At 44.3% G+C, this 23,992-nt stretch overlaps 1 protein-coding gene across 2 annotated transcripts in view; it reads right to left on the bottom strand.

Moving 5' to 3' along the window:
• Window positions 1-23,992, bottom strand: part of TMEM116 (transmembrane protein 116) — a 52,398-nt gene that overhangs the window by 13,333 nt on the left and 15,073 nt on the right. The window contains exons 4-5 of one of the 2 annotated variants that reach the window (XM_043976247.1): window positions 17,151-17,282; window positions 2,547-2,651 (exon numbers count right to left, since the gene is read on the bottom strand). In XM_043976247.1, coding sequence (XP_043832182.1) covers window positions 2,547-2,651; window positions 17,151-17,282 — 237 coding nt within the window. The remainder of the gene's footprint in view (window positions 1-2,546; window positions 2,652-17,150; window positions 17,283-23,992) is intronic. The other variant, XM_043976248.1, reaches the window with a different exon arrangement.

The following is a 23,992-nucleotide window of genomic DNA, read 5'->3' as shown; positions in this document are numbered from 1 at the left end:
GCCTTTCAATTAAATTCAAGACATTTATTAATCATTTACTCTTGGCAGGCCACTCGGCTGAGCACTGGGGACACAGAGAAGAAATCAATCAATCAATAACTATTTATGGCAGAGACAGATGTCCTTTCTTCTCAAAGAGGACCAATAAAATCCTGGGGAATGCCTAGACTTGCCTGTGAATTGCATTGAAATGGGCAGAACTTTGAAAAGTCAGCCTCATTCTCTCCTCCAGTCATCAACTGTTTGCCTCAGTTTCTCATCTGTCAAAGGTCTTTCCCCAGGCCTCAGCCAGTTGTCTTGACTTTTGCCCCTGCAAAATTCTACTCCTAGCTCCTGGAGCTGCCCTCTGGGGCTAAGCAGACCAAATCTCTTTCTTCTTGCATTGGACGGCCCTTCAAATATTGGAAGACGGCTCTTCTGGTGCCACTAAGTCTTCTTCGGGCTAAACATCCAAAGGTTAATCAGCCTTCATCCTTTGATAGTCAGAGCAGAATAAATCCCCTGCTCCCTTTCAATACCTTCATTCTAGACTATGGCAATGGCAGGTGAACCCACAGTGGACAGTGGCTTCTTCTTCTTTTAAAAATAGTATTTTATTTTATTTTTTTCCCAATTACACATTAAGATAGTTTTCAACATTCGTTTTTGTAAGATTTTGCGTTCCAAATTTTTCTCACTTCTTCCCTTCCCTCTCCTCTCCCAAAGCCAGCATTAAACATATTTCTACATTAGTCATGTTGTGAAAGAAGAATCAGAACAAAAGGGAAAAACCACAAGAAAGAAGAAATAACCAAAAATACAACAAAAGTGAAAATCAGGGGCAGCTAGGTGGCGCAGTGGATAAAGCACTGGGCCTGGATTCAGGAGGACCTGAGTTCAAATCCGACCTCAGACACTTAACACTTACTAGCTGTGTGACCCTGGGCAAGTCACTTAACCCCAATTGCCTCACTTAAAAAAAAAAAAAAGTGAAAATCGGATGCTTTGATCTGCATTCAGACTCCATAGTCCTTTTTCTGGATGTGAAGAGCAGTTTCTATCATGAGTCTTTTGGAATTGTCTTAGATTATTGTATTGCTGAAAAGAACTAAGTCTATCACAGTTGATCATCACACAGTGTTGCTGTTACTGTGTACAATGTTCTCTTGGTTCTGCTCACTTCCCTCAGCATCAGTTCATGTAAATCTTTCCAGGTTTTTCTGAAATCTGCCTGCTCATCATTTCTTACAGCACAATAGTATTCCATTATATTCATATACCACAACTTATTCAGCCATTCCCCAATTGATGGGCATCCCCTCAATTTCCCGTTCTTTGGACAGTGGCTTCTTCTTGATCCAGGGACCCAAGGACTTGGGGAAGGCCCCTTCTCTAAGACCTCCTAAGCTTCCTATACTCCAAAAAAAGATTTTCTGGAAAGCAGATTCTCAATTTTTAAAATTTCCACCAGGTTATGGTCCACTGTAAAGTTTGCTTCCCCAAAGCCAAAGAGACAGAAGAAGAACTCTGGGAGACCAAGGAACAAAGTTCTTCTTTAATTAAGTCCCACCCAGTGCACCCAGGCCAAGAGTAGAAGTTAATATTCTTTTGAAAGGGTAGAAAAATTTCATTTTTTTCATAGACTGAAAGAGATTTTAGAGATCAATCATCTAATTGAACCCTCTCATTTTATAGATAAGGAAGCTGAAACCCAGAGAGGTTAAGTGAATTGCCTGAGATCATGTAGACCAAAGCTTCTTAAACTGTGGGTCGCCACCCCATATGGGGTCACATAACTCAATGTGGGGGTCACAAAAATTTGGCAACTATAAAAGGTTATGTAAACCTATTTTATATACCTATAAACCTAGTTATATAAAAGTTTCTCAGGTGCGGCAGCTAGGTGGCGCAGTGGACAACGCACCGACCGTGGATTCAGGAGGACCTGACTTCAAATCTGGCCTCAGACACTTAATACTTACTAGGCTGTGTGACCCTGGACAAGTCACTTAACCCCAATTGCCTCACCCCCCAAAAAAAATCTCAGTGAAAAGGGATCACAAGAGGAAAAAGTTTAAAAAGCCCTGATGTAGAAAGTAAGTGCTAGAGCTAGAATTCAAACCCAGGTTTTCTGACTCCAAGGACCGACACTCTTTCCCCTGCATCACTATATTTTTCTTTTAAATTAATTTAAATTTTAAAAAATGTTTTTAGTGGCAACTGGGGTTAAGCAACTTGCCCATGGTCACAGAGGTAATAAGGGTCTGAAGCAGGATTTGAACTCAGGTACTCCAGGGCTGGTGCTCTATCCACTTCACCACCTAGCTGCCCCTTGAATTATTTTTTTTAAGTTTCATCCATGCTTTTCATTTTTATTCTACAGCTATTTCCCAATATACCCCGCCCCCACACCAATGGGTCCCACCTTGGACCAGAGAAAAACAGCTGGTAAACAATGGTAAGTGACAGCGTAAGCTCCATTACTCAGCGGCAGTCCCCCTCCTTCTCTCCCAAGGAGGAAAATGTTCATAGACTCTCTTTGACTGTGTTCCCTAAGCCACACTTACCATTGTGGAGCCTGAGTAGACATTCTGATTGTATTTCACCTTCAGCTCCATGTAAAGGTGCCACGTGTAGTTGACAGTGTAGAAGAAGGATGAGATGTAGAACATCTAGGGAAATTCAGACAGTCGGTCACATTTGCTCACCTGCCCATTCATTCCCTTGGCCTCCCAATTTCTCCTAATGGCACTAACTGCTTGCTAGTTCGCCAGTAGGGGGAGCATTTCAAAACCATGGAAAATGTAATGTCTCATCTGTCACTCAAACAAGCCAAAGCTAACCAGGTCCCAGCTCCATACTCTACAGTGGATATTGAGGTTGCTGATGTCTGTTGCTGTATATTCGCACCAGCAGCTACTACCCCTACAGAGAGTTTAGAGCTGTTTCCAGGGGTCTGGTGGTAAAGATTTAACAACCAGCTCTCCAGAAGAAAAAACAAAACAACCCATTAACATTTTCTCCAGCACTCTTTTTAAGTCTAGGTAATCAATAAAACAAGAATCAAGCCCTGAGTTAGCCTTTTTCGATTGCCAAAGTGCAAATGCTCCTGCTGAAATTTTAGCATAAGCCTGGATGTATTACACTTCTAGACAACCTGATATATCAGAAGAATTCTTTGGAGTTAAGAAGGAATCTTTGAAGTTATCTAATCCAAATCCCAACCCAACACACAAATCCTACAGTCATAGATTCTCAGGCGTCTTAAATCTTTTATTTTTATTTATTTTTTGCAGGGCAATGAGGGTTAAGTGACTTGCCCAGGGCCACACAGCTAGTAAGTATCAAGTATCTGAGACCAGATTTGAACTCAGGTCTTCCTGAATCCAGGGCCGGTACTTTATCCACTGCTCTACCTAGCTGCCTGTGGACAGAGCCTTGAACATATGTGAATCCACAAAGAATCTGTGATTTTGTCAGGAAGTCCACACTTCTGTGTGGAAACTCACTCCACCAACGTGAATTGCAATCCATCTATAACTTAGTAGATATGTTCTAGAGAGCTACCTCAGACCAAGAGTAGCTAAATGATTTGCCAGTGGTCCACAGCTAGTATGAGAGGGAGGATTTGAACCCAGGTCTTCTTGATTCAGAGCCCAGAACATTGTGTAGTAGTCCTTGATCACAAGAGGAGCATAATAAATGTTGATTGAGTTGAATGAAATTCCTTTGTCAGACCCCTCAAATCGATAGAAAGTTCTTTCTAGCGTTGAACAGAATTCCCCTTCTCTGTAATTTCCACCCACCCACTGATTCTACTTCTTCCCTCTAGAGCTAAATGGAATGAATGTCTGTCTCTTCTTCCGTATAAGTTCCCCTCAAATACCTGGAGGCAGCCAATGTGAGGCCCTTTTGCCTCTTTTTGTATCTCTAGCATTTAGCATAGTGCCTGGTACATAGTAGGCTCTTAATTGATGCTTGTTGACTGACTGAAACCAAAGTAGATAGGCTTTCATAAATGATTCCCTAGAGCATATCACATCTTTATGATCACATGATTGACTAAAAGATAGCAAGAATACAAGATCATACTATGATTATTATATGTTGGTGGGACAGATTCGTTCTTTGGATGAATTCTTCCTCCACTGCTGGCTTCTGGCCTGGACTGCTAAGCTCTCAAACCCTTGCCCTTTCCCACCTGTGATCTTTTACATGGCACTTAATTTCTTTGGGCCTCAATTTTCTCCTCTATGAAAGGAGCTGAAAAAGAGTTAGTCTAGAGTGATGACCAGGTATCTATCTGTAGGCAATTGGTGACCCAGTGAGTAGAGTACTGGACCTGTAGTCAGGAAAACTTAGACACTGGCTAGGTGTGTGACTCTGGATAAGTCACTTAACTTCTGTCTGCCTCAGTTTTCACATCAACTTGGATTTGAAACCAGACAAAGCCAGTGTTCCGTCTGCCACACCACTCTGTTTCCCTAAGTCATTTCATCTCTCTCAGCCTCAGTTTCCTCATTTGAAAAATGAGGATAACAGTAACACCTAGGGAAAGCTACATGACCCTGGAGAAGTCATTTAACCTATAAATTGCAGAGACGGTGATTACCTGCATTAGTGGAAGGAGTTTCCTCATTTGAGAGTTCCATACCAATGAAATTATAGGTCCAGTTCTTATCCTTATAGGCACTTCACAGGACTGTGAGGCTCAAATGATGTAATATATGTAAAGAACTTTGCAAAGTGATGCAAAGAAAGGTTGGCTGCATACATACACTTCACCCAATTGCAAAGTAAACAGCTATGGATCAACAGAGGGTCTACCTTGGGAAAGAAAGCATTATTATTTCTCCATGCCCCACCTCCCTCTGGCACCCACACTCCAACTTAGCCCGGCATCTGAAGGAAAAATCCTGGGTTTGCTCACAGGGAGGTTTTAGGAAGCAAAAAGCAGGTTGTTCTCCAACCTTCTCCCTTTTCTCTTTAGAGCAGCATCCCCCAAACCTAGGCTTCCTTGTTCAACTAGAATTCTAGGAACTGAATCAAGCTTTACAAAACTTGGAGCCCCACAGTTTTGACCGAGGGTACAAAAGAGTTGGATTTATGCAGAGCCACGCCGTCAGAGAATCCAAGAATAGCAATGGCTAGAGGGATTAATCAGATTAAATCTCTCAGAGCCAGATGGTGCCAGCAGAGCTTTCCTGTCCAGATGTCATGCGGGCATCATGGATCATAGATTTGGAATTGGAAAGGAACTCTGAGGTCATCTAATCCAAAGTCCTCACTTTACAGATGACGAAACCGACACTGAAGCGGCTTCCCTAAAGTCACTCAGTGGCAGGGTCTCTGTTTCCAGATCCGTCTCTTTTTCTACTGTCCCATATTGCCACCACTATTGTTACTCACCAGCTTGCTGGTCAGTCAGCTGAACTCAGAGTGACAAGTGACCCTTAGGGAATGCTATAGTGTAGAAATCAAATAGTTACGGGGCAGCTAGGTGGTGCAGTGGATAGAGTACCGGCCCTGGAGTCAGGAAGTACCTGAGTTCAAATCCGGCCTCAGACATTTAACACTTACTAGCTGTGTGACCCTGGGCAAGTCACTTAACCCCAATTGCCTCACTTAAAAAAAAAAAGATTGAAAAAAAAAAGAAATCAAAAAGTTAGTCCTGGTGGCTCTTCCCAAACGAACCTTTTGTCAGGGAATGATCATGGGTAGGTTTTCCAGGAGACATTGTGGTATGTTGGAAAGAACTTGGCCCCTCGCGTCAGAAAATCGGTAAAGATGTCAGGGGATAGAAGCAGTCAGTGTTGCAGTGACCAAGGAAAGACTGGCAAGTCATTTGACAAGCACTTTAAAAAACACCTCCTATTGGGGGCAGCCAGGTGGTGCAATGGATAGAGCACCAGCCCTGGATTCAGGACTACCTGAGTTCAAATCTGGTCTCAGACACTTAACACTTACTAGCTGTGTGACCCTGGGCAAGTCACTTAACTCCAATTGCCTCACTAAAACAAAAACAAAAACAAAAACAAAAACAAAAAACACTTCCTATTGGGGGCAGCTAGGTGGCGCAGTGGATAAAGCACCAACCCTGGATTCAGGTGTACCTGAGTTCAAATTCGGCCTCAGACACTTGATACATACTAGCTGTGTGATCCTGGGCAAGTCACTTAACCCCCATTGCCTCACTAAAAAAAATAAATAAATAACCCCCCCAAAAAAAAAACAAACAAAAAATAAAAACAAAACAAAACAAAACAAAAAAACCCACCTCCTATTGGGGGCAGCTAGGTAGCACAGTGGACAAAGCACTGGCCCTGGATTCAGGAAGACCTGAGTTCAAATCCGGCCTCAGACACTTGACACATACTAGCTGTGTGATCCTGGGCAAGTCACTTAACCCCCATTGCCCCACCCCCAAAAATGGAATGGCGGGAAAAGATAAGAGGGGACATAACTGGGGGACACTCATTAGCAACCATGAAATGAAGATCTAGCAAAGGAGATGGTCAGATAGAAGAATGAGAACCCAGGGAGTACATTAAAACCTGGAGAAAAGAGAGGATCAAGGGAAAGAGGGAGATAAACAATGTCAGAGGCTGGAGAGAGGTCAAGAAGGATGAGGACTGAGAAAAGGGTCATTGGGTTTGGTGATTAATAGGTCATTGAGAAATGTCAGAGAGAGCAGTTTCCATTGATTGATGAGGGATTGAGAGATTAGATGCCACGGAGAAGACAATGAAAAGGCAGGGAGAGAGCAAGTCCTGGGTCTAATTTGTCCCATTCCCCTAGCAAAGGGGAAGAAAGCCTTGAGCAAAATGGAAAAGAAGAGTGGATATCAAGAAATCCAGATCAAGATGGAACCTTGTCCCCATATCCAGGTCCTGTCTATAAACCACACGGCCGAGAATCCATCTAGAGATGAATCACAGGATTGAGCGACAGAAAGACCTCAGTGGTCTTCTATTCCAGCCTATAAGCAAACAGAATCCCCACCGCATGGCTGATGAGTAATCATTCAGCCTCTGCTTCAAGTATGCCTTACTCCCTCCCACTGTCTCCCCCTTTCCTGACTTCCTCGTGCAAGAAGGGGAAATTCATCACTCTTGAGGCACAACTCTAAGTGTTGGGAAATTTTTCCCAACATGAAGCCCAATCGACCTCTTCACAATTTCAACCCACTGATCCCAGTCCTACCCCCTAGAGCCAAACAGAACATCTTTAACCCCTCCTCCACATGGTGGTGGTTGTTCATCTTTCATTCTCAAAGAGGACCAAGGACATCACACGGGTGGTGTCTTGACTTGCTCGTGAATTGTAGTCAAGCGAGGCAGAGCTGTGCAAAGTCATCAGCCTCACACTCTCCTCCAGAATCAATGGAGTCCAGTGGCAAGACAAAAGTCAAGATGACTGGCAATGGCCCAGGATTCAGTGGGTGACCTTGGTCCTTCTAAACTAGGTCTTTCCCAGGTCTCAGGTAAGACTGCTATCTTTGTCCCTTTCAGTCTTCTCTTCTCCAGGGTAAACCTCCCCTGTTCTGTCATCTAATCTTCAAATGAAATGGTCTCAAGGCCCATGCCTGGTTCCCCTCCTCTGGATGTTCTCCAACTTATCAATGTTTCTCTCAAGGCAGGGCACTCAACTGAGTGCAGGGGGACTGTTGTGTCATTGTTCCGTCTTTTCAGGCATGTCCTGCTCTCTATGACCTCCATTTGGTTTGGGTTTTTTGGCAGAGACACTGGAGTGGTTTGCCATTTCTTTCTCCAGCTCATTTTGCAGATGAAGAAATTGAGGCAAACAGGGTTAAGTGACTCGTCCAGGGTCACATAGCTAGTAAGTGTCTGAGGCCTGATTTGAACTCAGGAAAATGAGTCTTCCAGATTCCAAGCCCAGTTTTCTATCCATTGTGCCACCTAGCTGCCCCTGCAGAGGGACCACCCCCTCTTTATATGCAGCTCTTCATTCAGACTAGGACTACCTTAGTTGCCATATCACACTGTTGGCTCACATTGAATTTGAGGTCCACTGAAAACCCAAGCTCTTTTTCAGAATATCATCTAACCATGCCTCTCCTATCTTATATTTGTGAAACCACAAAACTGAATTTCTGGTGTTGAAGTGGAAGATGAGAAGTTATTCCTTTTGTGATCTCAGGAAAGGCAATCACAAGTTTACTCAGGTGACCCATTCCAGTGTCTAATGATACTCTAAGGGTGCAATCTGGTGTCACAGAAAGAGCTATAGGCCTTCACATCCCAGTTCTGCCACTGGCTAGCTGTGGGACCTTGGACAATTCACTTTACTTCCTGTTCCTCAGTTTCTTCATCTGTAGAATGAGAGGATTGCACTGAATGACCGCTAAGTTCCTTTGGTTACAGGAACAATCTTCTACATCTATACAGGACTTTACACTTATCATCTCATTTGATCCTCACATCCTATGAGGTGGGGGCTGTTCTTACACTCATTTGACAGAGGGGGAAATCGAGGCCCAGTGACATTGTACAGGGCCATAGGATAGATCTTAAGTACCTCCTTGCCTGGTGCCCTCATTTTACACTTGGAAGAAATGGAGGTCAAGTGACTTCCCCATCTCCCTTTGCCCCTCTCCCTTTATCTCAAGCTCCCACTCTCTGGTCCTTCCACCTGGCCTTTGACAAAGAGGTGGCCAAGGCCAATCCCTCCACAATGCACTCAGTCCTATCCCTTCCTACCATTTCCAGCAGATCTCCTCTGACAAGATATTAGGAGACCCCCTGTTTTCCAGAGGTAAGGCCCAGCAAGCAGGCTATGCCCTGAGCTTGGCAAAAAGCCAATCCATGGGGGCAGCTAGGTGGCGCAGTGGATAGAGCACCGGCCCTGGAGTCAGGAGTACCTGAGTTCAAATCCGGCCTCAGACATTTAACACTTACTAGCTGTGTGATCCTGGGCAAGTCACTTAACCCCAATTGCCTCACTAAAAAACAAAAACAAAAACAAACAAACAAAAAAAAAACATTCACTAGACCCTATGAGGGACAGGTAGGTAGGTGGCAAAGTAGATAAAGTGCAGAAGGGGCAGCTAGGTGGCACAGTGGATAAAGCACCAGCCCTGAATTCAGGAGTACCTGAGTTCAAATCCGGCCTCAGACACTTGACACTTACTAGTTCTGTGACCCTGGACAAGTCACTTAACCCCTATTGTCCTGCAAAAAAAAAAATTTAATTTAATTAAAAAAAAAATAAAATAAAGTGTAGGGCCTGGAATTAGGAAGACCTGAGCTCAAATTCAGCCTCAGGTACTTACTAGCTGTGTGACCCTGGGCAAGTCACTTAACCCTGTTTGCCTCAGTTTCCTTACCTGTAAAATGAACTGGAGAAGGAAATGGCAAACCCCACCAGTATCTTTGCCAGGAAAACCCCAAATGGGGTCATAAAGAGTCAGACACAACTGGAAAACAAATGAATGGATAACCATCCCCTCACACCATCATCCTATATCTTTCTGCCCTTTCTCAGCTGTCTACACTCACTGCTTAAGTTTCCTCTCCTTTCACACACTCCTCAACCCTTTGCAGTGTGGCTTTTGACCTAATCATTCAAATGAAATTATCCATGCATCCATTTCCTTCTTTCTACAAGTGGTTGGTGGAGAGGCCCTATACCTGGGAGTGTCATGGTACCCGAGAGCCTCTTGAACCAAGACCTCCTATGCTAAAGGAGCAGGATGGAAGGCTTTGAAAGGCAACATCACTTTCCTGTAGCTAATTACCAAATTACCAAATTAATTACCAAATCTCACAGTCTTTTCCTTTCAGTAACCTAGAGAAAGGGTCTTAAGTAACCAAGGTTGTGGCTGTGTGAGAAGGGGGCAGATGCAGGAGATGCAGGCAGGGATTATGTCTTCCTTTGTACATGTATCCCCAGCCCCTAGTACATAGTCTGCACCTGTGGATTAACTGATTGCTTGATTTTCCAAGGTCACACAGGTAGGAAGCAGGAAAACCAGGATTTGAACCTAGACCACTTTTCACTATAGTTCTACTGAAGTGGGAAGTAAAGCGACTTAGTCATTGGCACCCATACAGCTAAATTTCAAGGCAGGATTCAAATCTGGGTCTTTCTATCCTCAGGTCCAACCCTCTGTGTGTGCATGTGCATGTGCATGTGTGTGTATGGTACACAGTTTATTATACACATATACACACATGTATGTGTATATAATGATACACATTCATATACATATACATGTATGCACTTACATAGGTTTGCGTGCACACATACATTTACATGTGCATGCATGCATGTGTTTATATGTGCATTTACATATATGCACATATATACCATATATGTATTGCATCTAGGTCGGCAGCTAGTTGGCACAGTAGATAGACTTCCAAGCCTAGAGTCAGGAAGACATCCTCCTGAGTTCAGATCTGGCCTCAGATACTTCCTAGCTGTGTGACCCTGGGCAAGTCACTTAACCTTGTTTGTCTAAGTTTCCTCATCTGTAAAATGAGCTGGAAAAAGAAATGGCAAACCTCTCTGGTATCTTTGCCAAGATAACCCCAAATGGGGTCAGGAAGAGTTGGACATGACTGAAACAGCTCAACAACAAGATCACAATCACACAAGCCTTTGGGGGGGGGGGGCGGAGCGGCAGGGCAATGAGGGTTAAGTGACTTGCCCAGAGTCACACAGCTACGAAGTATCAAGTGTCTGATGCCAGATTTGAACTCGGGTCCTCCTGAATCCAGGGCTAGTGCTTTATCTACTGTGCCACCTAGCTGCCCCCTAGATAGCCTTTTAAGATTTGTAGAGTGTTTTATAAATATTATCTCATTTTATCCTCAACACAACTCAGTATCTCAGGGAGGTAGGTGCTATTATTATGCCCATTTTATAGATGAGGAAACTGAGGCAGACAGAAGATAAGTGACTTGCCCTGGGTCACACAGCTACAGGAAAGTGATGTTGCCTTTCAAAGCCTTCCATCCTACTCCTTTAGCATAGGAGGTCTTGGTTCAAGAGGCTCTGACACTCCCAGGTATAGGGCCTCTCCACCAACCACTTGTAGAAAGAAGGAAATGGATGCATGGCTGATCACCTGATGCTAAGCAGGGTGAGTCAGCTCTACTTCTCAAGAGCAGCTGGGCTGGCCGGAAGGCAGGGAAGTTTGGGGTAATTGTGCCTTGTCTGAGTCTCTCCCTCTCTTGGGTATCTTTCAAGATTCCATTCAAGAAAACTCTGTAGAACACGGTACACATTAACAGCAACATTGTACAATGATCAACTGTGAGTGACTTAGCTCCTCTCAGCAATACAGTGATCCAAGATAGTGCCAAAGGACTCATGATGGAAAATAGAACCACGTCTGAATGCAGATCGAAGCAGACTATTTTTCACTTTTTTTTTTTAAGTGAGGCAATTGGGGTTAAGTGACTTGCCCAGGGTCACACAGCTAGTGCTAAGTGTCTGAGGCCGGATTTGAACTCAGGTACTCCTGACTCCAGGGCTGGTGCTCTATCCACTGCGCCACCTAGCTGCCCCCATTTTTCACTTTTTAAAATCTTTTTTCGTGGCTTTTCCCTTTTGTTCTGATTCTTCTCTCACAACATGACTAATATGGGAATATGTTTTGCATGATTGCACATATATAACCTATATGGAATTGCTTATCATCTTAGGGAGGGAGAAAGGGAGAGAAGAGGAAAGGGGGAAAGGGAGGGAAGGAAGAAGAGAGAAAATTTGGAACACAACATTTTTTAAAATGAATGTTAAAAATTGTTTTTACATGTAATTGGAAAAAATGCTATTTAATTTCGGTGAGTTCAGTTTTGAAACTAAAATGGTCGGTTTTCTGGGGAGAGGCTGTGGGAAAGCCTCTCAGCCCCCCAACCTCTCTCCCTCCCTATCTTCGCACCCCCAATGGCAATGACTGCCCAGAATGGGCCGTCAGAGGCTATCACTCCATCCTCGTGTCACGGATGAAGCAACGGAGTCCCTGGGAAAGGCTCAATGCTCCAGAGATGGACAGGACCTCCAAGGCCATATCATCCAGCCCGTTGGGACATCCTGAACAAGCACTATCCCTGGGCCTCAGTTTCCTCATTTGTAAAATGAGGCAGTTGGACTAGATGCCTCTGAGGTCCCCTCAAGCTCTGGATTGAGGAGTCTATAATCCTAAGGAGCCATCCAGCCCTTGCTCCAAAACCCCCAGCAAGGGGGACCTCCTAGCTCTGGAGGGCAGCCTGTGTCATGTTGGGACGACTCTCTGTCAGGAAGTTCTTTCTGCCACCGAGCCCAGCTTTGCCTTCATACACCTTCCCTCCTAGTCCTGCCCTCTGGGGCCGAGCCAAGCAATCCCTCTCGCACTGAAAGCCTTTGAAGACAGTAACCATGGAGAAAAGGAGCAAAATGAATGGTTGTTCAGTCATTTTTCAGTCGTATCCAACTCTCCGTGACCCCATGTGGGGTTTTCTTGGCAAAGATCCTAGAGTGGTTGGCCGTTTCCTTCTCCAGCTCATTTTACAGATGGGGAAACTGAGGCAAACAGGGTGAAGTGACTTGCCCAGGGTCACACAGCTAAGGAGTGTCTGAGACCAGATTTGAACTCAGGAAGATGAGTCTATCTGACTCTAGGTATGGATATAGATGTAGATGTAGATGTGGATGTGGGTGTGGGTGTGGGTGTGGGTGTCCATGCAGACATAGATGTAGGTATAGATAGAGATGGAGATAGAGATGGAGATGGAGATGGATACAGATGGAGATATATACACATATACACATATATGTGTGTATATTGTGTGTATATGTATATATATGTGTGTATCTATATCTATATATATATTTATAGATATATTATATTATATATATTTATATCTATATCTATATCCGTGCCTGGAGTCAGCTAGATTCATCTTCCTGAGTTCAAATCTGGCCCCCCTCCTCTCTCTCTCTCTCTCTCTCACAAACACACACACACACACACACACACACACACACACACGTTTGCATATGTGTGTGTCCATCTTCCTGATTCCAGGCCTGATGTTTTATCCACTGCACCACCTAGCTGCAAAACGAAGAGACTATCTTAAAAGAAAATGTTTTTATGACGGAAGGAAAAAGCCCCAATATTTAAAGAAGTGGCCAAAAAGAAAAGAGAAAGAAAATCCTGGCCTGCCATCGGATGCACAGCTTCCCACTGGCCTCCCTTCTCCCAGAGAGCATGGTTAAATGAGGCAGCTAATGCAGCCAGACCATCAGGAAGGGAACACAAATATCTTCCCTTAAAGATCGTCATCCTTGCCTAGTTGTTCTCTCTCTTTTTTTTTTTTTTTAGTGAGGCAATTGGGGTTAAGTGACTTGCCCAGGGTCACACAGCTAGTAAGTGTTAAGTGTCTGAGGCCAGATTTGAACTCAGGTATTCCTGACTCCAGGGCCAGTGCTCTATCCACTGCGCCACCTAGCTGCCCCTAGTTCTCTTTTTAAGTGAAGAAAAGAAAACTCAGCTGTAGGGGTGGGTTCATTTTTTGTATTCCCTGGATCCAAGGCTTTTATGGGGCCTCCTCTTTTCTCCTGAGGCCCCTCACCAATCACTGTCATCACCTCCCGTGGGTTCCTCGGGCATTTCTATACAAATGGCTTCCTGGCTCCCTATATCCAGCCCTTGTCTTTCTCCCGACCTCTTGAATCCACAGTTGCCTTCTGGACATTTTGAACTGGATCTTGTTCCATGGGTATCTCAAACTCAGTATGAGTTCAATAGAACTTCGATTTCTGTAAAATCCTCCTCACTTCCAAATTCCCTAGTTTGTTAAATGAACCACCATCCTTAAAAGCATCCAGGCTTGCAACCTTCAATCATCTTTAATTTCAGGATTTATTTTTAATTTAAAGAGGGGCAGCTAGGTGGCGCAGTGGATAAAGCACCGGCCCTGGATTCAGGAGTACCTGATTTCAATTCTGGCCTCAGACACTTGACACTTACTAGCTGTGTTACCTCGGGCAAGTCACTTAACCCCCACTGCCAAAAAAACCCCAAACAAAAAAAAAGAAAAATTTTTAAAGAATTAATTTTTCTGGTGAAACCTGGATTGTATTACTATTTTTTAAATTTCATTTTCCAATTTTATTTTATTTCTCTTTTAAAAAATATTTTATTGGAGGGCAGCTAGGTGGTGTAGTGGATAGAGCACTGACCCTGGATTCAGGAGGACCTGGGTTCAAATCCAGCCTCAGACACTTGACAATAGCTGTGTGACCCTGGGCAAGTCACTTAACCCTCATTGCCCTGCAAATAAAAAGAAATGTTTAGCCTAAATAAAAATATTTTATTTTCCCCAATATATATCAAAATAATTTTAACCTTTTTAAAAATTTTGGTCATCTTTAATCTCTCACATTCATTTATCTAACATATCCAATCAGTTAATAAATCTCATCATTTCTAACTTCACAGCATCTCTTTGTAAGAGAAGTATTCTGTACCCCTACCTTAACCATCGGAAGCGGCTAGGTGGCTCAGTGGATACAGCGTTGGGCCTGGGGTCAGGAGGAGGACCTGAGTTCAAATCCAGCCTCAGACACTTCCTAGCTGTGTGACCCTGGGCAAGTCTGTTTACCTCAGTTTCCTCATCTAGAAAATGAGCCAGAAGGGGCGGCTAGGTGGCGCAGTGGATGGAGCACCGGCCCTGGAGTCAGGAGTACCTGAGTTCAGATCCAGCCTCAGACACTTACCACTTACTAGCTGTGTGACCCTGGACAAGTCACTTAACCCCAATTGCCTCACAAAAAAAAAAAAAAAGAAAGAAAGAAAATGAGCCAGAAAAAGAAATGGCAAACCACTCCTGTATCTTTGGCAAGAAAATCTCATGGACAGTAAGGTATACAAAGTCACAAAGAATCAGACACAACTAAATTACAATAACCTTAATAATTACAGAGAGCCCAGTGTGCCTCAAACGAATCAATTAATCAGAGGTATTAACTAAGAATGAATAAATCCTAGACATCACCATTGATTTCAGCCCTGCCCTACTTAAAACCAGGTGAGATGAACTCTTGAATCTAGCAATCAACCAATCCCTCACCCCATTTACCTTCCCATTTTTTATCTATTTATTCAAGCACATGTCACCTCTCCCCAGAAGGGTAGAGGCTGCCTCATTTTTCATCTCTATTTGCATAGTGACCAGCATGTTTCCTGTTCTCTGATGGGCCAAGGGATTCCCACCTTAGGCCCCAGCCACAGGAAAAGCAGCTCTGGGCTGGGGACACGGATGTGGCCAGGCCAAGGGACACTAGCGGCCTTGTCTGCCCCATCTACTCCCCTCGGGGAAATGCTGACCTTGGTCAATGATTGTTTTCCAATTTTCCAGCTCAGTGAGACGGCCCATGTGGCTCCCCTCCCTGATCCGCTCAGCCATGACTTAATACACCCTTTTGATTCCTCTACCCCATCCAGTTACCACCAACCCCTCTCCTGTCCTTCTCTGGCCAGTTTCTTGGAAAAAAACTACCTACTTCCAAGCCTCCTCCCCCCACCTCCATGACCACACTCTTCCCTACTCCTTGAAATAAAGCTTCTGCTACCCCCCCCATCCGATTGAAACTGCTCTCCAAAAGGCAGCTGGGTGGCTCAGTGGATAGTACAAAGAGCCTGGAGTCAGGAAGATCTGGGTTTAAATCTGGCCTCAGACACTTACTAGTTGTATAAATTATTTAACTCAGTTTCTTAGTTTCTTCCTTCCTTCCTTCCTTCCTTCTTTCCTTCCTTCCTTCCTTCCTTCCTTCCTTCCTTCCTTCCTTCCTTCCTTCCTTCCTTCCTTCCTTCCTTCCTTCCTTCCTTCCTTCCTTCCTTCCTACCTACCTCCCACCCACCCTCCCTCTCTCTCTCTCTCTCTCTCTCTCTCTCTCTCTCTCTCTCTCTCTCTCTCTCTCTCTCTCTTTCTCTCTCTCTGGCAATGGTGTTAAGTGACTTGCCCAGGGTCACACACCTAGTAAGTATTTTGAACTCAGGTCCTCCTGACTCCAGGATCAGTGCCCTAACTACTGGGCCACCTAGCTGCCCCCTTCAACTTCTCCAACTGTAAAATGGGATAATAGCACCGACCTTGTAGGGTTGTTATGAGGATCAAAGGAGACAATAATTATAAAGCACTTAGCACAGTGTCTGGCACATAGTAAGTGCTATATAAATGTTAGCTATCATTATTATTAGCATTATTATTCAAAGTGGCTGGGTAGGTCAGTGGATAGAGCACTGGACGTGGAGTCAGGAAGACCTGAGTTCGAATTTAGCCTCAGACATTTCCAAGCTGTGTGACCCTGGGCAAGTTACTTAACCTCTGTTTGCCTCAGTTTCTTCAACTGCAAAATGGGAATCCTAATAGTACCTACCTCCCAGGATTGTTGTGAGGATCAAATGAGGTAATATAAGTGCTTTCCACAATGCCTGGCACATAGTAGGTGCTATATCAATGCTAGCTATTATTATTATTATTATTCAGGTGTCCTTTGAATCATCCAGTCCAATGATTTTTTTCAGGCCTCACTCTCCTTGCCCTCTCTGAAGCCTTAGATGCTTGACCACCCCCTCCTTCTATCTCTCTCCTCTTCACTTGACTTTAGGGACATTACACCTTCCTCATTCTCCATCTGACTCTTTCTTGGCTATAACTTCAGGCTTCTATCAATGGTCCCTTGTGGCCCAGGGAATAGAGTGTTAGACTTGGAGTCACAGAGATCTGAGTTCTAATCCTGATCAGCTTCATTTCTTAGGTGGGACTTATAACATCACCCACTTCCCAGAGCTATTATGAAGGACCCTGTGTAAAGCCCTTTGAAAAATGTAAAATGCCATAGAGATGCTGGCTGGTAAAACCCTCTCCCTTTATCATCTGTTGGTGCTATGCCCGTCACCCTCCATCTGCAGGCCCTGGACACACAAAAGATTCATTCTGTGCATAGGGTGCTGGGCAGGCTGCTATTGCCACCCATGCAGATGCCTGGTGACTACGAGAGATGGACAAGAAGAGTAGAGCAGGTCTGGAAATAAGATGATGGAAGTTTGGGGTCCTGATGGAAGAGCTGACAGATCCTTCCCCAGAAGGAATCATCCCATCCTGGCTTCCTGTTCACATCTCTTGTCAGGTGAGAGGCCACCTGGGGAGACTCACCTGGCCTGTGGCTTGAAGGTTATAACAGATCACGTCCTCGTTGACCGTCGGGGTCCCATACAGCAGAGCTCCCAGGAGCCAACACATCCCCAGGAGCAGGTCTGAGAAACTCAAGCATAGAAGTGGTCTCACCTGTCAAAGAAACGAGAGGCAGGTTTTATGCCTTCAGGAAGTGAAGGGAGCGTCCGAAACCACTCGAAAGGGGTTTCAGTGAGGTATGGGTTGAATTAGGCAGCCTTTGAGATCCCATTCAACTCTGATGTTCTGTGGGAGTGGACCCAGGGCTCATTCTCTGCACCAATATCCATTATTCAAAAATTATTTACTAATCAGCTACTAGGTGCTAGGCCCTGAGGATAGAAGTACAAAGAAGAGAAGATTGTAACTATGAGGACCTTACATTTTAATGGGGAGACAATATATACAGGAGAAATAAAATGTGAAGGCATATAAACATATGCAGTCAAATACAAGGTTGTTAGGGAGGGAGAACACGAGTAGTTGGGGGGAATCAGGAAAAATTTAATGCAGAAGATATTGTTTCCGTTAAAGGAAGACAGAAGCGCCATGAGGCAGAAGTGAGGAGGGATGGCACTGAAGACATGAGGCACAGCCAATGCAAAAGTGTGGAAGGAGATTCAGTGCTCTGTGCAAGAAAGAGAGAGAAGGCCAGAGCAGGAGAAGAGGAATCATGTACAATGATGCTGGAGAGAGAGATTAGGACCAGGTTAGTCAGAACTTTAACAGCTAAACTGGGAAGTTTATATTTGATCCTATAGACCATACGAAAAAATCGAAATTGATTGAGTAGAGGGGGTTAGCTAGGTGGTGCAGTGGATAAAGCACCAGCCCTGGCTTCAGGAAGACCTGAGTTCAAATCCGGCCTCAGACACTTGACACTTACTAGCTTAGCTGTGTGACCTTGGGCAAGTCACTTAACCCTCATTGCCCTGCAAAAAAAAAGAAAAGAAAAAGAAAAAGAAATTGATTGAGTAGGAACATGAAATGATCAGCTCTGCACTTGAGGAAGATTCCTTTGGCAGCAGTGTGTAGGACAGACTGAAGTCTGAGAGACTGGAGGCAGGGCCACCAATTAAGCCAATTAAGCAGCTGTTGAAATAATGTAGATAGGAGGTGAGGAAACTGAGGCACAGAGAGGTAGATTAAGTTACTTGCTTGGGAGCCAGAGATCAAGTCAATGGGCATTTATGAAGCGCCTACTATGTGTTGGGCACGGTGCTAAGCACTGGGGATACAAAGAAGGATAAAAGATAGTCCCTGCCCTCAAGGAGCTTACACTCTAATAACAATTATGTACAAACAAGATTTTATACACATACACACTCATACAGATAAATTGGAAATAATCGCTAGAGGGAAGTTAGAGTTAAGAGAGAGAATTTATTTATTTGTTTGTTTTTGCAGAGAATTTATTTATTAAAAATTAATTAGATAGCTGTGTGACCCTGGGCAAGTCATTTAATCCCAATTGCCCTGAAAAAAAAATAATTAGAGGGGCAGCTAGGTGGCGCAGTGGATAGAGCACTGGCCCTGGATTCAGGAGTACCTGAGTTCAAATTCGGCCTCAGACACTTACTAGCTGTATGACCCTGGGCAAGTCATTTAACCCTCATTGCCTGTGATAAAATAATGGAATTTGGCAGACGCCCAGGGGTCCCACCTGATTTAGGATTGTTTGAGAAACCAACTAAGTACCTACTTGGGATGATTAGATATAGGCTGCACCTGGCCTGCCCTGAGTGACGTATACTGCTGACATCAGCAGGGGGACCAATCTCAGCTTGAAGGATCTCCCTTTTCGGGGAGGAAGAGAAAAGGTAGAAAAGAGAATGCTAGCTGAGAGGAGCTCTCTTTCCTGTTGGTGAGCTTCTGGGAGTGGACTGGACAGGGATTGCACAGCTGACTCCCATAGAAACTACAGAAGACCCCAGGTGGTGAGTTAATAGAAATGAGGCCTGATCTTCTAATTAGCTGAGCTGGAAGCAAGTTTGGGGATTGAGTCAGTATTTGCTAGAGCCAGGGAGCTTATCCATTTTTCTCTTCCCCTTGTCACTGGCTTTATTAACTTCACCTTTGTTATATATTTTATTCCCATTAATAAAACCTTATTTGTTTGTGGAAAAGAGGTTGTTAATTTCCTTTCTTCTTGGCCTGGGAGAAATAACTTAAAAAGGCAGTTTGGAAGGGAGGAAACTTTGGACCTAGAGGTCCCTCATTATTTTCTGAACCCCAATATTACGGTGAGCCACCCAGTTAACTCTCCTCATATTAAATTTGGCCCCTACCACTGAGAGAGAGAGAGAGAGAGAGAGAGAGAGAGAGAGAGAGAGAGAGAGAGAGAGAGAATGAGGAGTCCAGGATGACACTCGGGTTGCTAGTGTGGGTGACTGGGATAATGGTAATGTCCTCAACAATGATGGGAAATTAGGAAGAGGAGGGAGTTTCAGGGAAAGATAATAGGTTTAGTTTTAGACATTTTGAGTTTAACTTGTCTATGGGACATCCAGTTTGAGATGTCCAATAGACAGTTAGAGATGTGAAACTGGAGGTTAAGAGAGAGGTAAGGGCTGGGCAAATAGGTATGAGAATCATCAGCATAGAGATGATAATTGAATCCATGGGAGCTGATGAGATCACCAAGCCAAATAGCATAGAGGGAGAAGAGGACCCCAGACAGAGCCTTCCTTAGAAGACACCCACATTTAGTGGGTGTGACCTGGACAAAGATCCAGCAAAGGCGACTGAGAAGAAGTGGTCCAACAAATAAGAGGAGAACCAGGAGAATGCAGTGTCATGAAAACTAGATGGATACAGACAACATCCATATAAAGATGAGGAAATCATAAGATTAAGGGTGGGGGGGGGGGAATATCCCTGAGGGGAACATGTAGAAAGAGAAGATGACTGAGATAAGAGCCTTGGGTCACATCCAAATTAAGGAAACAAGACAAGAACCCAGGGACAGAAGAGGAGCAGTGGAAGATAGCAACTAGAGAAGAGAGGCTACACTGGCTTTAGAGAAATGTATATGTGCAGGGAGAAAATTGATGACATTCCCTCTCAGCATGGGGGGGGGGGGCTCTCAGATAGAAGTTTTCAGTAAAATAGGAGCCGAGGTCATTCATTTTGAGTGATGGAAAATAAGAGGAGGGATAAGACCTTTAATTGAAATCAAAATCTCCACATTTGAAGAGACCTCAAGGTGCCAACCCTTTCTCAAAAAGAATTCCCTCCAGAGAACCTTTCACAAACAGTTATCCAACTTTTGGTTGAAGTGAGATGGAACCCACTACTCCTCTCTCCCCGCCCCCCCCCCTCTCTCTCTCCCCCTCTCTCCACAATCTCAAGTCTCTTCATACTTCCCAGGGCAGCTCATTCCACTTTGGGGTGGCTCTAACCATTAAGAAGTTTTTGTAAGACTAAATTTGCCTCCTTGTCATTTCCACCCATTGCTCTTAGTTCTGTCCTCCGAGGCTAAGCTGAACAAAGCTAAGCCTTTTTCTACACAACAGACCCTAAGACCCATGAAGACTATCATGCCCTGTCATCACTCCCTAAGTCTTTTCTTCTCCAGGCTTTGACATCCTTAACTCTTTCAACCAATCCTTCTATGCATGAACATGAATCTCTGTCACTCTGGAAGGCACACAGTAGGTGCTTCATGAATGCTGTTTGATTAATTGATTCGTTGCTCATCCTCCTCAGAATCACAGAATTTTAGGGACGAAGGGAAGCTCAGTGACTATCTCATCCAAAAAAAGAATCACCATTTCGGTATACCTAACATGTGCCCCTCTAGACTCTTTTTCCAGTGAGGAATCATAGAACCTGGATTCAAGTCTTGACTCTGATATTTACTGTGCAACCCTGGGAAAATCACTTAATGTCTCTGGGATCTCAATCTACTCCTCTATAACAATCTAAGTTTAAATCTGGTCTCAGAAACTTATTAGCTATGTGACCCTGGACAAGTCACTTAATCTCTTTTCTTCGGTTTCCTCAAATATAAAGTGGGGATAAACAATAGGACCTACTTCCCAGAGTTGTTGTAAGGACCAAATGAGTTAATATTTGGAAAGCACTAAGGACAGTGCCTGCCACATGGTAGAAGGTTAATAAATGCTTCCCCGCCTCACCCCATCTTTTCCACAAGAATTTCATGAAAGGTTTTATCAAATGTTTTGCTATAACCTGAATCCACAGTCTTTCCCTGATTGACCAGCCTAGCAACCCTATCAAGGCAGAAAATGAAATTAGGCTGCCATGACCTGTAATCAATGGATGCTCATCCCTCTGTGATTGTTGCTTCCTTTTCTAAATGTTCACTAACTGTCCCTTTCATAATCCGTCCTAGAATTTGGCCAGGAATCAAAGTCAAGTTTGCTGGCCTCTAGTCTGAAGACTCCATTCTCTTCCTTTTTTTTTTTTTTTAACATTGAGGACAACATTTGCCCTCCTTCAGTCCTGCAGTACTTTTTCACTTCCCCATGATCTCTCAAAGACTGACTCATAACGGCAGCTCAGCAGTCCTCACATCTGCCCATGCTCTCAGTGCCTCAGGATGGTGTTCACCTAGGCAAGGTGACAAACTCAGCAAGGACAGCTAGGCGTTCTCTTACCGTCTCCCTATTCATTTTGGCTATCGAGTTCCCGTTGGCCTTTTGTTCTGTCCTTTCCAGGCCACAGGGCATCCTCCTTGGCAAAGAAAACGGGAACAAAACAAGAACCCCCCCTGCAGTGTCTGCAGCATCTTGGTTCATACTGGATGGGAGTTGCCTGGGCTTATTTTTGGAGCGTCAAGTTTTGGGGTTTTTTTGTTTGTTTGTTTGTTTGTTTGCGGGGCAATAGGGGTTAAGTGACTTGCCCAAGGTCACATAGCTAGTAAGTGTCAAGTGTCTGAGGCCAGATTTGAACTCAGGTACTCCTGAATCCAGGGCCAGCGCTTTAACCACTACGCCATCTAGCTGCCCCTGGAGAGTCAAGTTTTAACACTTCAATCTGTTGGCAAAGAATTCGATTTGTGTCTCTCATCCACAGGTCTTCCAGAAGTATTCCTTTGCAGGTTCCTTACCTCCTATTATTTGCTCCAGAAATGGCTGGAGAATTAAGGTCCAAATAGGTAATGTTGTCTTAAGCTGCAGAGGGACATGGCTTCCAGGTCTGTGGAGGTGAGAGTCGCACTATCCCTGCCCTGGTCTAATGACCTCTACAGTACTGTGCTCAGCTCAGTCCTGCGCAAGATATTTTTGGAAGAATATGTGTAAGCTGGAGCATATCCAGAGGGGAGGAGCCACCACGGTAAGAAGATCCAAGACTATCAATGTCACTTGAAAGAACTAGGAGGGGCAGCTAGGTGGTGCAGTGAATACAGCACCGGCCCTGGAGTCAGAAGGACCTGAGTTCAAATCCAGCCTCAGACACTTGACACTTACTAGCTGTGTGACCCTGGGCAAGTCACTTAACCCCATTGCCCCGAAAAAAAAAGATGCTAAGAACTGGGGATCTTTATCCTGAAGAAGAGAAAACTGGGGTAGATGAAGAGTGGGCTATGAGACCTGCCTTCAGGGATCTGAAGGATCGTCATGTGGATGAGTCTTGTACTCCTTGGCCCCAGAGGCCAGAACTAGGAGCAATGGGTGCTGGTTCATTTATTAATTTATTCTTTCTACAAGCAGCTAAGTTGCACAGTGGTTAGAACTTTGGATCTAGAACCAGGAAGACCAGAGTTCGAATCCAGCCTCAGACACTTACTAGCTGCGTGACCTCGCGGGCAAGTCACTTAACTTGTCTGCCTTAACTTGTCTGCCTCAGTTTCCTCATCTGTAAAATGGGGCTAATAATAACACCCACCTTCCAGGATTGTTATGAGGTTCAAATGAGACAATATTTGTGAAGCACTATATAAATGCTAGCTGTTTATTTTTGTTTGTTTGTTTTTTTGTGGGGCAATGGGGGTTAAGTGACTTGCCCAGGGTCACACAGCTAGCCAATGATAGCTGTTTTTAAGCCCATACTGTGTTCTCAGCATCTACCAGGCTAAGAGCAGGTCATACAAAAACAAAACCAAAGCTGTCCCTGAGTCTACAGAACCAGGAAACTGACTGATTCAGTGGTTTTTGGGGGGAGGAGGGGGAGCGGGGCAATGAAGGCTAAGTGACTTGCCCAGGGTCACACAGCTAGTAAGTGTCAGTCTGAGGCCAAATTTGAACTCAAGTCCTCCTGAATCCAGGGCTGGTGCTTTATCCACTGCACCACCTAGTTGCCCCCAATTCAGTTTTTGATACCTTGTCTACTGCCTCAGTTGGCACTCATCCTCTGATTGGAGGGCAGAGCAATAAGCTCTTCCCAAATCCTTCCTTTATAGAGGGCTCAGATCTGAGGTAACTCTCACCTGTTCTTCTTGCTTTTGACCCTATAGAATATCATGCTCCTGTCATCCCCCCAACCCCATCACCCCCACCCTACCACCCTATGCTGGGCGCCTCTTGGTATTACCCCTTTTTAGCTTCTTTTTGTGTGTTTTCTTTCCCCATTAAAGTATAGACTCCTTGAGGGCAGGGAATGTCTTTCTTTTTCTTATTTTCATCCCCAATGCTTAGCACAGTGCCTGGCACATGGTGGGTATTTAATAAATGGTAGTTTAATTTATTGAATTGCATTAATAAGGAAAAACAAATCTACACAGAAAATTAAATACAATTTTTTTCTAGGCTTGGAAAATAAACATAATATACATATGAAGTAATTTGGTGGGGAGAGGGCACTAGCAACTGTAGGGATCAGGAGAGGAAGGAAGGAAATAATCATTAAGGACCTACTGT

Source organism: Dromiciops gliroides, chromosome 1, assembly GCF_019393635.1.
Source record: "Dromiciops gliroides isolate mDroGli1 chromosome 1, mDroGli1.pri, whole genome shotgun sequence".
Classification (NCBI taxonomy): Eukaryota; Metazoa; Chordata; class Mammalia; order Microbiotheria; family Microbiotheriidae; genus Dromiciops; species Dromiciops gliroides.
This window is presented reverse-complemented; position numbering and strand designations above follow the sequence as displayed.